This window comes from Crocuta crocuta, unplaced genomic scaffold (assembly GCF_008692635.1).
Source record: "Crocuta crocuta isolate KB4526 unplaced genomic scaffold, BGI_CrCroc_1.0 scaffold30, whole genome shotgun sequence".
Lineage (NCBI taxonomy): Eukaryota > Metazoa > Chordata > Mammalia > Carnivora > Hyaenidae > Crocuta > Crocuta crocuta.
This window is the reverse complement of record NW_027528345.1, coordinates 5,515,091-5,529,475: the sequence shown is the minus strand read 5'-3', so window position 1 is coordinate 5,529,475 and position 14,385 is coordinate 5,515,091. Positions and strand designations below refer to the sequence as shown.

The 14,385-nt window shown below is 34.6% G+C and overlaps 1 protein-coding gene across 2 annotated transcripts in view; it reads left to right on the top strand.

Moving 5' to 3' along the window:
* The window catches only part of NELL2 (neural EGFL like 2), a 324,036-nt gene extending 309,875 nt beyond the window's left edge, over positions 1 to 14,161 (top strand). For both annotated transcript variants that reach the window (XM_077753241.1, XM_077753240.1), the window contains 4 exons: positions 1,873 to 2,066; positions 3,060 to 3,236; positions 4,700 to 4,924; positions 14,040 to 14,161. In XM_077753241.1, coding sequence (XP_077609367.1) covers positions 1,873 to 2,066; positions 3,060 to 3,236; positions 4,700 to 4,924; positions 14,040 to 14,090 — 647 coding nt within the window. In that variant the 3' untranslated portion in view covers positions 14,091 to 14,161. The remainder of the gene's footprint in view (positions 1 to 1,872; positions 2,067 to 3,059; positions 3,237 to 4,699; positions 4,925 to 14,039) is intronic.
* Positions 14,162 to 14,385: the final 224 nt, after the last annotated feature.

Genomic DNA, 14,385 nt, shown 5'->3' with positions numbered 1-14,385 from the left:
AGAGACAAAATAACTATGGTTAATGTTTTTCCTGCTTACTATGATTCCTCATTATAAGAATATTTAATAGACAATGGTCAAGTCATCAAATATAGCTCATTCTGAATAGACCAAATATAGAGCTATATTATAAAGTTTTAGAAAATTTCACTTCTGGCTCCTCTTCCTCTAAGTAGCATCAGCCAAATTTCTCTGATCTGAAAAAATTATATATTTATAAGTAATAATTATAAATATATGTATATAATTATATATATATATAAACCAATGCACTTTTTTAAAAATGTGAAATATAACCTCATTCTGGCTAATAGTTCTGCTTTTAAACATAGTCTATAATTATAAGCAGTATTATCCTTGACAAATCAAGCTATAATAATGTGTTCACTAGTTATAACAAAAATCTTTTCAGGGGTGCCTGGGTGGCTCAGTTGGTTAAGTGGCTTACTGGCTCGTGTCATGATCTCACAACTAGTAGAATCAAGCCCTGTGTCAGGCTTTGTGATGACAGCTTGGAGCCTGGAGACTGCTTTGGATTCTGTGTCTTCCTCTGTCTCTACTTTTCCCCTCCTCACACTCTATGTGTTCTCTCTCTCTCTCTCTCTGTCTCTCAAAAGAAATAAATATTAAAAAATTCTTTTAAATCTTTTCAGCCATTGTCTCAGTTCATTGGTTTTGTTGATATGGAAATTAATAAAAATCAAGGAAAATAGAAATATATGGCTTATTTTTGGGAATGGATATATAACAGAACTTAATATTTAAGAATTTAAATATGGCTAAAATGTAATTTCAACTTGTCCGTGTCTTTAATACTGTTGAAACCAAACCATTTAAGAGAGAGATCTACTAGAGTCTATCTTTAAAATTTTCTAAGAAAAGCAGTGTACAGTTCCTCCAGTTAAAAGCCATCCATTCCATCTTCTCTGTAACCCACTTTTCCTGCTGTGATTTAATTCTTTCTTTCTTGACCTTTACTCAGAGGAAACAGATGAAGTAGGAAATAACTGCTTACTGCCACTCATACAATATCCCTGAGATGTATTTTGGCTTGTGACCTTCAAATTATGGGGATAAATAAAATGAATCACATCTCTTCTTATGGACCTGATCCGTGGGTCAAGATATGTTTGCTTTTCATCTGTATGAAAATGCTTTAGGCTGTGATTGCCATGGAATAGGTGAGGTCAGGTGAAGAATGGGCCGTTGTCTGTTGAGTCAGGCAGGAGACAAAACGATCATCTGAAATGGAAAAGTTAAGAAGTGGGAGATTATTTGTGAGAGAGACAGTAATTGCAGATGGTCACTTGCTCTCTGTGGGTAGGAGGCAGGGTGTGCGGACAGCATGAAATCACCTGGGCAAAAACACTGGGAGCTTCCCTGTGACAGGGTGATAGGCCTGTGAGAATAGGGCATAAAGCTGAATAAAATGCCTCAGAGGTCCCGTGACATTTTATGTCCCACTAAGAAAGGATTTGGGATAAGCGCCATTTTAACTTTGAGGATGATTTTCCCAATGAAAACTCATGGGCACTTTTAGAATTTCAACTGCTAATGATTTTTGTTTGATGAATTGAGTTCTATTCCTACTTTCAAAAAATGTAAGTGTTTCTTAAAGCCTGATAGTATTCACAGAGGTATAAAAGTTGAGAATCTAACCAAGGTTGTCTGCTGTTTGAAATCAAGCATGATAACGTTTTCCTTTAAAATCCCTAGATCGTTAACATTGCTTTAGTCAGCATTTAATAGGAAATGCATGCCAGTAAAATGAAAATTAATTTACAGTTGAATGCTTTACTTTTGGAGACAACTTGCCTGATGGACACCCAGCATATTCTAAGCACATTGCCTGCTGCCCTTTCTTGGCCGTAGATATCGATGAGTGTGGGACTGGGAGGCATAGCTGTGCCAATGATACCATTTGCTTTAACTTGGATGGTGGATACGATTGCCGATGTCCGCATGGAAAGAACTGTACAGGGGACTGCATCCATGATGGAAAAATCAAGCACAATGGTCAGATTTGGGTGTTGGAAAATGACCGGTGCTCTGTCTGTTCTTGTCAGGTTGGTATAAATAAAAACTTTTCATCATTTTTATTGGGATGCAATTTGCATACATTGTAAGTGTATATAGCTTGATGAGCTTCAAAGAAGGTATACATCTGCTTAACCACTATCACACTTAGTATAAAAGGACAGTTTCATCCACTCATAATGTTATCTCTGTCCTTTCTTAGCCCCATACTCTCAGCCCAAAGGAAACACTGATTTTGGTCACTGTAGGTTAGATTTTTTTATTCTAGAGCCCTATATGGCAAGTAGTACATATAGAACATACTCTTTTTTTTGGCTTCTTTCTCTCAGTATTGTGTTTTTTGAAATTGATATATATAAATCATTGTATAGAAATGCCACAATGTGTTTATTCACATGTTCATAAAACTTTGTTGCTAACTATGCAAGTGCTTCCACAGTAACAGTATTATATTTGAGTGAATGCATGGATGAAGCCAAAATGGACATACTATGGCCTATATGTGAGAACTGTCTACTTGGATTATGTTTCAGTTTTAGAAAGATGTTCCACTTTATTACCCAGTTGATAACAGAGATTTATATTATAGTTAGATAAATAACATTATGTGCCAAGGACTCAATTATTATGAAAGAAATTAATGAGTTTGTACCAAAACTTAAGGTCTAATATATTCCATAAACTTAACAATAGGTAAAGATTGTTGACTAGCCACTAAATACAAATACACATGCCCTCGCACAAAACAAAATTGAGGTAGTATTCTAATCACTGTACTAATAAACAAATGCATGTATATTTATATATGCATACCCATGTTTACATAGACATAAGGACTGTGTGGTGGTTACTTCATGCTGGCCATTTCTGGAAAATTTTTGGTCACAAACTTGGAAGTTCTCCAGCTAGGGTAATTTCTGGGTGTTAACCACAAAATTTAACTTTAAATCTCTTACACTGACGTTAGTATATTGAAAAATAGAGGCTTTGGGGAAATGCTTTCATTTTTCCTTCTCATACAGAATGGATTTGTAATGTGTCGACGGATGGTCTGTGACTGTGAGAATCCCACGGTTGATCTTTTTTGCTGCCCTGAATGTGACCCAAGGCTTAGCAGTCAATGCCTCCATCAAAATGGGGAAACCTTATACAACAGTGGTGACACCTGGGTCCAGAACTGCCAGCAGTGCCGCTGCCTGGTGAGTTTAGCTACAGGAAGTAGAGGGAAAGTTTGGGCCCAGAACCTAACGAGGGAGACAGTCATGCCCTCCCGCATCCACTGGTACTCAGGACCTGGCCATGGTGTGGCAGTTACTACAAGTGAGCCTATGTAGGATGACAAGATGGTGGGCATGCAGCCGGGACCCGTGAAGGCACATCCTAGACTACATGTGGTGTGCCATGTCGTGTATGTTTTTCCGGAGCTCAGAAGAAGAGAAGACTCTCCTAACATCCCCAATCCCATTCAGCCTCGGTTTAGTGGCATTCCTGAAAAGTATCATCGTTTGTCCAAATAGAACTTTGGTTTATCCATTTCTATCAGTCATGCTCAGAATTACAAAACAGAAACAAAAACATGTACTTTCCCCCCCCCTTCTAAATAGTTTTACCATCACTGCTCTTCTGGGGGGGGGGCATCCTGTTATACACATGATACGGATTTGCAATAAATATTTATTAGAATTTTAGAATTGAATGTATATGTTTATAAAACTTATACTGGAATCAATAGGTGAAGAAGAAAATGAAGACTTGATCAAGAAAACACCAGTCTTTTTTCATTTGACCAAATTTCTTGTTTCTTTTTAGTAGTGTAAATGAAAAGGGAAATTGGTCTATACATCTTTATAGAAGTAAGTTTCACAGATGCTACTTTTAAAGTCATGGCTAGTTTCCTTTCTATTTGTGTGAGGATATTTTGAAGGCAATGCTTTTTTTGTTGCTTCTTTTTTATACTTTCAACTCAAAAATCAATTGAAAGAGCAGGGTCAGTTTTCTGTGCCTGAAGGCTGCTTTCATCTCTAAGACCATGAGATTCAGAATTATGAAGAAAATAGGAAACAGGTGGTAACTACATTTTAAAAAGATCAAATTCACATAGTTTTCCCGTGTGGCATAAAGAAGACTGAAATCAGTTCGTAGTTGTTGGGGGTTTTTTCCTCCAAAGTCCCTAAACTGAGAAGCATAAAAATGAACAAAGAAAACCTGATAAATTCCCTTCATATTTCAGTTTATTTTCTTGTGAATGGACAAAACTTTCTTTATGCAGAAGGGAATGAATGGGAAGGGGGGGGTAAAAAAATGAAAAAAACAAAAACACCTAATATGCTAACATTCGAATAAAACCCTCTTCCATAGAAAATAGTAATTCTTTGTCAGAGAAAAGACAGGAGCTTGGTTTAAGAAAAAGGCCAGTTGCTTTTATTCGTTGTTGTTCTTGTTTAATCCTTGAGCATTCTTAAAGGCCACTTGCAGAATAGATCTCAGCACTGTGATGGGGCTTTTGTAGATTCCTTGCCAGATTCATGGCTGTGAAAATGTAAGTGTAAATATCCATCAGATGAATGGAGTATTTAGTAAACAGTGTGCTCCCTCTCTCCCTGCCTCCCTCCATGCCCTCCCTTCCTCTCCCTCTGCTCTTTCACATCCGCTTTCTTTACAGCAAGGGGAAGTTGACTGTTGGCCTCTGCCTTGCCCAGAGGTGGAGTGTGAATTCAGTGTCCTCCCAGAGAATGAATGCTGCCGGCGTTGTGTCACTGACCCTTGCCAGGCCGACACCATTCGTAATGACATCACCAAAACTTGCCTGGATGAGATGAATGTGGTTCGCTTTACTGGATCCTCTTGGATCAAACATGGCACCGAGTGTACTCTCTGCCAGTGCAAGGTAAAGCCTGTTAAATTCAAGTAGGGAGCACTTGGCCAGCTGTACCCAAGGGCTCCTTGATATTTACTGTGTTTAACCTGGCCAATGGGAAGCGTTTTGTTTTTCTAATGTATTGTTCCAACAGAGGTGGCAGGAGGGCCACTCAGCTTTATTAGGGCCAAGGCTAACTGCCCTGTGCATCCTCAAAGCACATTCAAGGAGAAGGAGCTGCATGATCAAAAAAAACAGAATAATCAGTTATTTATGTCACCAGAACAGAAAGAACCTACTTAAATTGCCCTAAGGTATCTAACTGTACACATCTTTTTTAAAAAGTCTGCAACACAAACTTCATGTTTCTCCTTTCATGATGGAAGACAATATTATTTTATTGATTTTTATCAGGTCCTTTTATGAGATCTGTAAGATATATTGACAAAGTAAATATATTACATTTTCCAAAGTGAAAATCAATATGGAAAAAATGGGCATATTTCTTGGTTTGTTGTGGTCAGCTGCATTAGGTTAAAAAATTTAAGATCTGTTGTTTACTATACTTTATTCCTACAGTTGGAGAAAAATCATTATAAAGATTTTTCTTCTTTTTGTCATAGGAAAATAGAGCACGTGCATTTTACTTCAATGAGAACAAAAATACAGATAATGTAGACAGGATACAGAATTCATAGATAACTGGCAAAGTTGAAAGCATTCTACTTGATTATTGTTCCTACAAATATTTGACTTAGTGGCCACTCTATTTCATAGTCATAATTTTTGAATCAACACTAAAACCAAGTAAATAATCTGAAGGCTTAACAACAACACAAGAAAGCAAAGACTCAGATTTTTTCCAGCATAGCATAGCCAGATAGCTATAACTACATTGCTTTTTAAAGTGAATATTTCCATTAATTTTTTTCCTGTAGAGCAGTTTAATTCAGATTCACTTAACACAGATTCTTACCAGAGTGGCTAGATGTAACGGACAAAGAAATATAAACTGCTTTAAGCTTTGAGATAGTATTATCTATTTCAAACCAAAATTTCTGTCTCTTTGAATCAGTGTAATTTTTGTCAATCAAGCAAAGCTTTTTGAGTGAACACTTAATGTGATTTTCTGGAAGTGCATTAGCAAATTTGAAAGTTACTGCTACTACTACTAAAAGTGACTAATGTATATGCAGTGTTGCTTTAGTATACATTTAATCTGAGTACATTTAGCAGTGCATATGTAGAAACTTTAGCATTAATAACCAACAGGGAAATACTTTCTGACATTGAATTATCAATTAAAGTTGAGTCCCTTTACATTCTTAATCTAAGTAAGATTATTGTTCCGAGAAGTGGCAGCAAAAATATATACCAGGTAATATGATGAAAAACACACACCAAATATAGCTCACATAGTTATTTCCAGTAAGAAAACTGAATTCAGTAATAGAAAAACATGAGAGTGTTTTCTGAGTGAAAAGCATGAACAAGCTTGTCATATACTGCCTTATAAACAACTAGTAGGATTTGGGGGCCCATGATAGGAATGTATTTCAGAAAATGTATTTTAGATTAGTTTCATTTTTTGACAAATAAATGCTGACTCTCAGAAGTTACTATCCGGTGCTATTTCCATTTTCCCTTATTAAATATGAGTTATAAAAATATGTTCTATTTTACCAGATTTATCCCAAATATAACTTTTTATTATGTATATTTTGTGTTATTTTAAAAATAAAATGTATGCAAAAGAGGATCCAGATATTGCATTGGAGGTGAGTGCTTTTCACAATTTGGGGCTCTCAGAACACCATTTTTACTTATTATCTCCCTGTCCTTCCCCCCATGAGTTATTTGAATATCTTAGTCAATAAAGACAAATTATGCTGGCATTATGCTGGTGCTAGGATTGTAATGATAAGCAAAACAGACACAACTGTTCCTGGAAATTATTACCTAGCACTTTATTGTCTAGAGCTATGCCGTCCAGTATTGTAGTCCATAGCCAGATGTGGCTACTTAAATTACTTAAAATTAGGTAAAACTAAAACTTCACTTTCTCAGTCACACTGGCCACATTTCAACTGCTCAATAGCTACATGTGGCTAGTGGCTGTCATATCAGACAGCACATATAAAACATGTTTCTATCATTGAAGAATTTCTGCTGGACAGAACTGGTCCAGAGGCGAAGAATGCAGTGTCTAGAGTAAGGCTACTTGGATTCAGAGCCTGGTCCACCACACTAGCAATGTGACTTCAAGGGATGTTTATTAATCTCTCTGCGGCTCAGTTTGCTCATCTGAAAAATGAGAGTGATAATAGTACCTACTTAGGGATAATTTTTGTACCTATTTGAGACGGTTACTATAAGAATTAAGTGAGAAGACCCATAAAAAATGTTTCCTACACATTTCATACACATTCTGAATAAACATTCAATGTTAGCTATTATTGTTGGTGTTAAATAGATAGGAATCAAGTTATGAAACACATAAAGATGACATTCTAAACTGTGATGGATGCTCTGAAGGAGAGGTGCACTGTGCTGAAAGACTGTACATGTGTAACAAATGACACTGAAGATAAGATCTGAAGAATTAGGAGTTGGCAGAGGGGAATTCTTTGAAGATGCCTTTTTATTAAAGATGTGTTCAGTTTTAATTTGCTTAGGTTAAAAAAAAATTCCTCCCTTTCAGAAGTTAAACTCTTGAGTCAAAAATGAATTACTAAGATTGCTTTTCCTAAATCTAAGAAAGACAGTGAACCATTTGATGGGTCAGAGTACTTTCAGGCAGTTATGCTTTGAGCTTCAAACAATAAAGCGGGATGTGTCCAGTTGAGAAATAAATATGAAGGGAGGAGGAGTTAGAGGGTCATTTCCTTTAGTAAATAATTACTGAACTGGCCATTTGGAAACTGGAAACCAGGGGGGCTACTTTTAATTCCTGGGGAGACTCTAGATGTAATACTGAAATAACTGAAGTATATAGACAATTAGAGTTTTATAAGGATGAAGGTCCTAACTTCCTAAACATTACCTTCATCTATCAGAAACGGTAGACTTAAAGTTCTGAAAGTGGACTGCTATACTAATGTTAGAATAGATAATAGATCTATGGAAACAGATGCCACATAAATAAGAACGTTAAAATGAAGATTTTCATGTATGCTCAGGAGAGATCTGCAAATCAATAGAGGAGGAAAGGATTATTCTATATAGATTTGCAAATCAATAGAGGAAGAAAAGATTACTTTCCATATATTAGAATATCATATATCAAAACCAATTCTGCATGGAAGAAATGTTAGATATTAAAAAGAAAATGTAATAAAATATTAATCAAAATTCTGGAAAGGAGATGCCTTTTCTGATATAAAAGTGATAAAATATACCTCAAAGGAAATGTAAGGCATCTACAGACAAATAAAATTAGCAAATTAAGAATTCACAAATAGAGACTAGAAAAACAGTCTTCCAGAAGATATGATTTCTTTATTAAATTAAAAACATAAAATTAATAAGAAAAATATTTCCCATAAATAAGCAAAAAATGAATAAACAATTCACTAAAAAATGCAGCCATTAAAAAGAGATTATTCAACCTTTAAATAACTAAAACTCTAAACTGACAAAATTATTATTTTCACATACTACAGTAAAAAAAAAAAATTCACAATAATCTCCAATGCTGACAGAGATATAACTGGAATTGTAATTCTTATTTTTAGTGACATTGAAAAACACATGTCAACAGCCACACATCTACACCTCTTTGCCTACTCTCCATCCCAACTCAGAAATCTTTTGTTCTATTAATCCCAGGTCTAAGTATATAACCTAAAGAAATAATCTAAAGTATGAAAATGCTATGTGTTTGACAATATTCACCTTACAATTATTTGTCATATAAAATTGAGGAAGAAACTAAGGTGTCTAAAATAGAGAAACAGCTAAATAAGTTCTAGTAACTCTGTATGATTCAATAGTTCATTTTATTGTAATTATGTAATATTATATGATTATAATATTCAGCCATTGAAGTACTGCTTAAAATAAAAACTAGGCTAAAAATATAATATATAACATACAGTTTAATTGCAAGAAGGTTGAAAATAAGAGAGTATGAAAATTCTATGAAGATATACNAATCATGATTTTTTGAGTTAGCACAAAAATGGTGACAATGACTTTTTAAAAATACAGAGTAGGTATAGCCAGAAATAACAGGGTGTTAAGGAAGGGTGCCTGCATGGCTCAGTTGGTTGAGTGTGCAGCTCTTGATTCTGGCTCCGGGCATGATCTCGCAGTTAATGTTCATGATATTAATCCCTACCTCAGGCTCTGCACTGTCAAAGCAAAGCCTGTTGGGATTCTGTGTCTCCATCTTTCTCTGCCCCTCCTGCACTCTCTCAAAATAAATAAATAAACTTTTTTATTTTTTTTAATATTTTTTAATATTTATGGAGAGAGAGACAGAGCACAGGTGGAGGAGGGGCAGAGAGAGATGGAGACACAGAATCTGAAGCAGGTTGTTATGTGTTATGACAGCACAGAGCCTGATGCAGGGCTTGAACCCAGGACTGTGAGATCATGACATGAGCAGAGGTTGGTCACTTAACTGACTGAGCCACCCAAGTGCCCCCCAAAATAGATATTTGTTTAAAAACAGGGTGTTAAGGAAACTTACTGTATACTATAACTGGTTTTTATAATTTATCATAATAGTAGGTTGTTACTATTCCTAATCAGACTAAGGTTCAGTGGATCCCCTTTTAGTTTTTATTAAGGTAATATTTACTATAGTGAAATGCATGGTTATTATGTGTATAATTTGATGAGTCTTAAAAATCAAAATATAGAAGATTTCCAACACTCTAGTGAGTGCCTTTTTATCCCCTTCCATGAAATACCTACTTTCCATAACAAACACCATTTAATTTCATTATAATAGATTTATTTTTCCTTTTAAAATTTTCATATAAATGGAATCACATGGTGTATACTCTTTTATGTCTTCTGGTGAATAAACCAATGTATCATTATGTAATACACTTCTGCACTCCTTTTCTCTAGCAAGGCTTCTAGACTTGAAGCCAATGTTTTCAAGTATTCATTTTGTTTTGACCATCTACTTTCAACCTATCTATGGTTTTATATTTAAACTTAGAGTTTAAATTTCTCATAGTTAATGTATACTAGTTCTTATTTTGTTATCCAGTATGACAATCTCTGTCTTTTAACTAAAGTGTTCAGTCTGTTTACATTTAGTGTAAATTTTGGCATTGGTGAATATAGGGCTACCATTTTGTGATTTGTTTTATTTTTGTCCTATTTTTTATATTCTCATTCCTCCATTTCTTCCTTTTCTTATTTTTATATTATTTAAATTGAATTGTTCCTTTGGATTTTTAGCTATAACTTTTTATATTATTATTTTAGTTGTTGGTTTAGAGATTACATTATATAGCATTAACTTATTACAGCATAATAAGATTTACTATTATACTACTTCACATAAAACATAAGAACTTCAGCATAAAAGAACTCCATCTCCCTTAGCCTTTGAGCTATCATAATCATATATTTTATAGGTATGTAAACTATAAACCATAAAATACCATGTTATTATGTTTGCTTTAATTAGTCAAATGTCTTTTAAGGAAATTAAGGGGGAAATGCCATATTTCATATTTTTCCATATATCTGCAATTTCTAGTGTTCTTCACTTCTCACGTCTGAGTCTCCATCTGGTGTCATTTCCCTTTAGCTTTAACTTCCTTTAGCATTGTCCATATTGTAGATCTATTCGTAACAGATTCTCTCAACTTATATTTATCTTAAAATATCTTTATTTTTGAAAGATATTTTTTTATTAAATATAGCATCCAGGAGTCACAGATTTGTGTCCCCCCCCCCAAGCATTTTAAAGGTGATACTCTATTGTTTTCATGATGAGGATCCAGCTGTCATTTGTATTTTTGTCTAAGATATGTATAAAATATGTCTTCCCCCCCATTTCCTTTCACAATTCTCTTTCTTTTTTAGAAGTTTGACTATGACACACTTAGATATGATTTTTGTGTGTATCTTCATTCTCTTTGGTGTTTGCTTGGCTTTTTGATTATCTAAGTTGATGTCTTTTCCCACCAAATTTAAGAAAATTTTGACTATGATTTCTTCAAGTCTCTTCAAATATTTTCTCTCCTCCCTCCTATTCTGGGACTGTGACTAATCATATGTTACATGGCTCAATATTATTCTGAAGGTGACTGAAGCTTTATTTTTATATCAGTCTTTCTTCTCTTTGTTTTAAAGATTGGATAATTTCTATTTTTTGTTTCAAATTTACTATTTATTCTGCCATGTCTAATTTGCTGTTAAACCTGTCCAAAGAAGTTTTTCATTTCAAATATTGTACTTTCATTCCAAAATTTCCATTCAGTTCTATTTATAGTTTTATTTATCAACTGAGATTTAAATTTTTTTTTTTACTTCAAACATATTTAAAATAGATACTTTATAGTCTTTGTCTGCTAATTACTCCATCTGGATTATTTTTGAGTTATTTCTATTCAACTACTTTTTCTCTTGATTAAGAGTCACCTTTTCTTATTTTTCTTCACATATCTAATACTTGTTATGGATGATACATGCTATAGACCCTGTGCTCTTTTAGCTTCCTCTGAAGACTGTGTTTGTTCTAGCGGGTTGCAAATTATTGGCCAATCATGTTGCACTTATGAAAGCTTCACTTGACACTGGTGGGTCTATTCCAGATTTACCCATAGGTCTAGGGTAAGTCTCTTAATCTTGAGACATTGTTTTACTCCCATTTATGGCCTTTTTGGGCTTTCAGTGAAAAACCTGATTTTTTTTTTTTTTTATCAATCCTTCCTAACTTGGGATGACACAGATTTTAAATACTGCTACCCACAGTAAGCAGCATTTGGAATCTCTGCCCCAGATCTTTCAGCCTTCAAGCTACAATTGATTATCTCTTTAGTCTCTTCTGTAATTCAAAGACTTTGAATTTGAGGAGAGTTTATATGCTGATTCACTCCCTCCTTTCTAGATATTTTCCTCTGAATTTACAACCCCTCTGGCAGCCCTAAAAGTTGTCCTCTGATGTCTGGGGCCTATCAGATTGTGTCTTTCTGCCTTAGTTATAGTTAGCCTAAGCTGCACAGACCACAGAGTGTCGTAAGGGGAAATGCCAAGTAAAAATAAATCTCACACAATACACTTCCCTTCTTTCACAGATTGAAACCTCTCCAGTGTCTGCCTGTTTCTGGTCACTATCTATTCCTTTCAAATAGTTATTTTTTATACTTTGTCCAGACCCTTTTTAGTTATCTACTGAAGTTTAGTTTAATATCTAGAACTCCAGTGGGATATTTTATTACTCATTCATGTGTGAACTATGTTTCCCTAATTGAGGAGCTTCCAATGATAAATGAGTTGTGGAGCATTTATCTTGTTATAACTGAAAATACTGATATGGAATAAGAAAAACATTCCTGGAAGATTTTGGAAAATATACAGTCCCTTCCTAAAACATACTCATGGGAACCATAATAATGATTTTTCCACCCACGGGGTTCTAATGCTAGCTTCACATACTCATTGGTAGAAAGCTCCAGAAATTTCCCTCAAAAGCCATACAATTTGAGTAATACTCTCAGGAACTGGTATATCCCTCATTTCATTGACCCATATCCCTCATGGGTCACTGGACTGGGAAAGATCATGCAATGGTTATGAGCATGATAATGAAGCTTTAAAATGCCACTAGAGATTCAAAAGATGTTGAGATTTCCTCTTACTGTCAGAATAAGAAGGCTGCTTAATAAAAATTAAGAACAGAAGAGGATTAGCTTAAATTGATAATACTGTTCTTGGAAACAGAGTAGTTTTTTCCACATTGGTGTGATTCAACAAAATTTAAAATATCGAAATCTTTTCTAAGTTTTATCTTATAGAACAGACACTTTTGATTTTATATTAAAGTATAATACATTTTTAAATCACCTAAAGTCATTTATCTGAGAGGAAATATGAAATAGAGGATGGGTTTTAGAGTCAGAGTAACCTCACCTTTAATCCCAACTGTACCGTTCATTAGCTGTGTGATTTTGGACATGATATTTTAGCTTTTTGGCCTTCAGTTTCTGAATCTAGAAAGTGTGACTATTAATAGTGAGCCACTGGGAATCGTGTGAGGTTGAAACCAGATAATGTATTTGAAGTGCCTGGCAAAGTGGCTGACACAGAGTATGCACTCAAGAAATAGAAGGATATTATCATCTAATGATTGTAACAATATTAACATTATCATCATTATTAGCTGCTTGAAGAAAGTAAGAGTGCACAAGGAATCAAAAGAGTAAGATAAACTTTTTCTTTTTTTGTAATGCACTATATTATTGTGGTATTTTATTATAGAAACTAATTATGCATATCTGCCCCTTCCTGCTATTTTTCCTACTTTCTCTCTATACTGTTTTGTTCACCAGCTCGAAATTCTCACCCAGACTTTTTTTCAGCTTCTTAACTAAACAAAACTTCACTTCAAGACTTTGCTTATTCTGTGCTTCCCTGTGTTTTTGGCCCACCTTTCCACACTGCCTTGAGTTCTTGGTTTAAATAGAACTTCTACAGAGAAGTCTACCTTGGCCACCTAACCTAAGTCAATCTCATGACACCACCTGGTTTATTTTCTTTTCCAGCACTTTTCACAGTTTTTGATTTTATGTTTACTTGGTATTTATTAGATTTCTCCCCCTGAAAATACTGTAAGCCCTGCTCTGTGAAGATAGTGACCATGTCTGCTTATTCATTAATATACCTAGGGCTCAATATACTCAACACATACTTTGTGAATGAATAAATTAGAGAACAAATGTAATCTAAGAAGATGCCATAAGGTAAATAAAGCTCCTCTATGATTTGCCACAAATGACTGGGCATAATTGGTTCTGCAATGATAGAGACATGAGAAGTAACTGGACTATTGAGCTTTAAGGGGAGCATAAATAATAAGTAAACCCCAGTTAGATTTATGTGGATCAATCAGTAAGTATGAGTATTTACTAATGGATTAACAGCTTATATCATCCTTTCCTTTTTTTTTCTTCTCTAGAATGGCCACATCTGTTGCTCAGTGGATCCACAGTGCCTTCAGGAACTGTGAAGTTAACTGTCTCACGAGAGATTTCTGTTTAAAGAATGTTCTTTCATTAAAAAGACCAAAAAAAAAAAAAAGTTAAAACTTAAAGTGGATGGATGATCTGTGGGCAGCTAAGTGCAGCTTTGTTAATAGTTGAGTGAACATTCAATTATGAAATTTGTGAAGCTTGAGAAACTCACTAAAGGAAAATTCTTGGGGCAAAACGAGACCAGAATTCTACTTGTACTGTGTCTGACATCACTGTGGTGGAAGAATGGGTGTGGAAGACACAGTGTGACATCATGACCCCTGGATATAA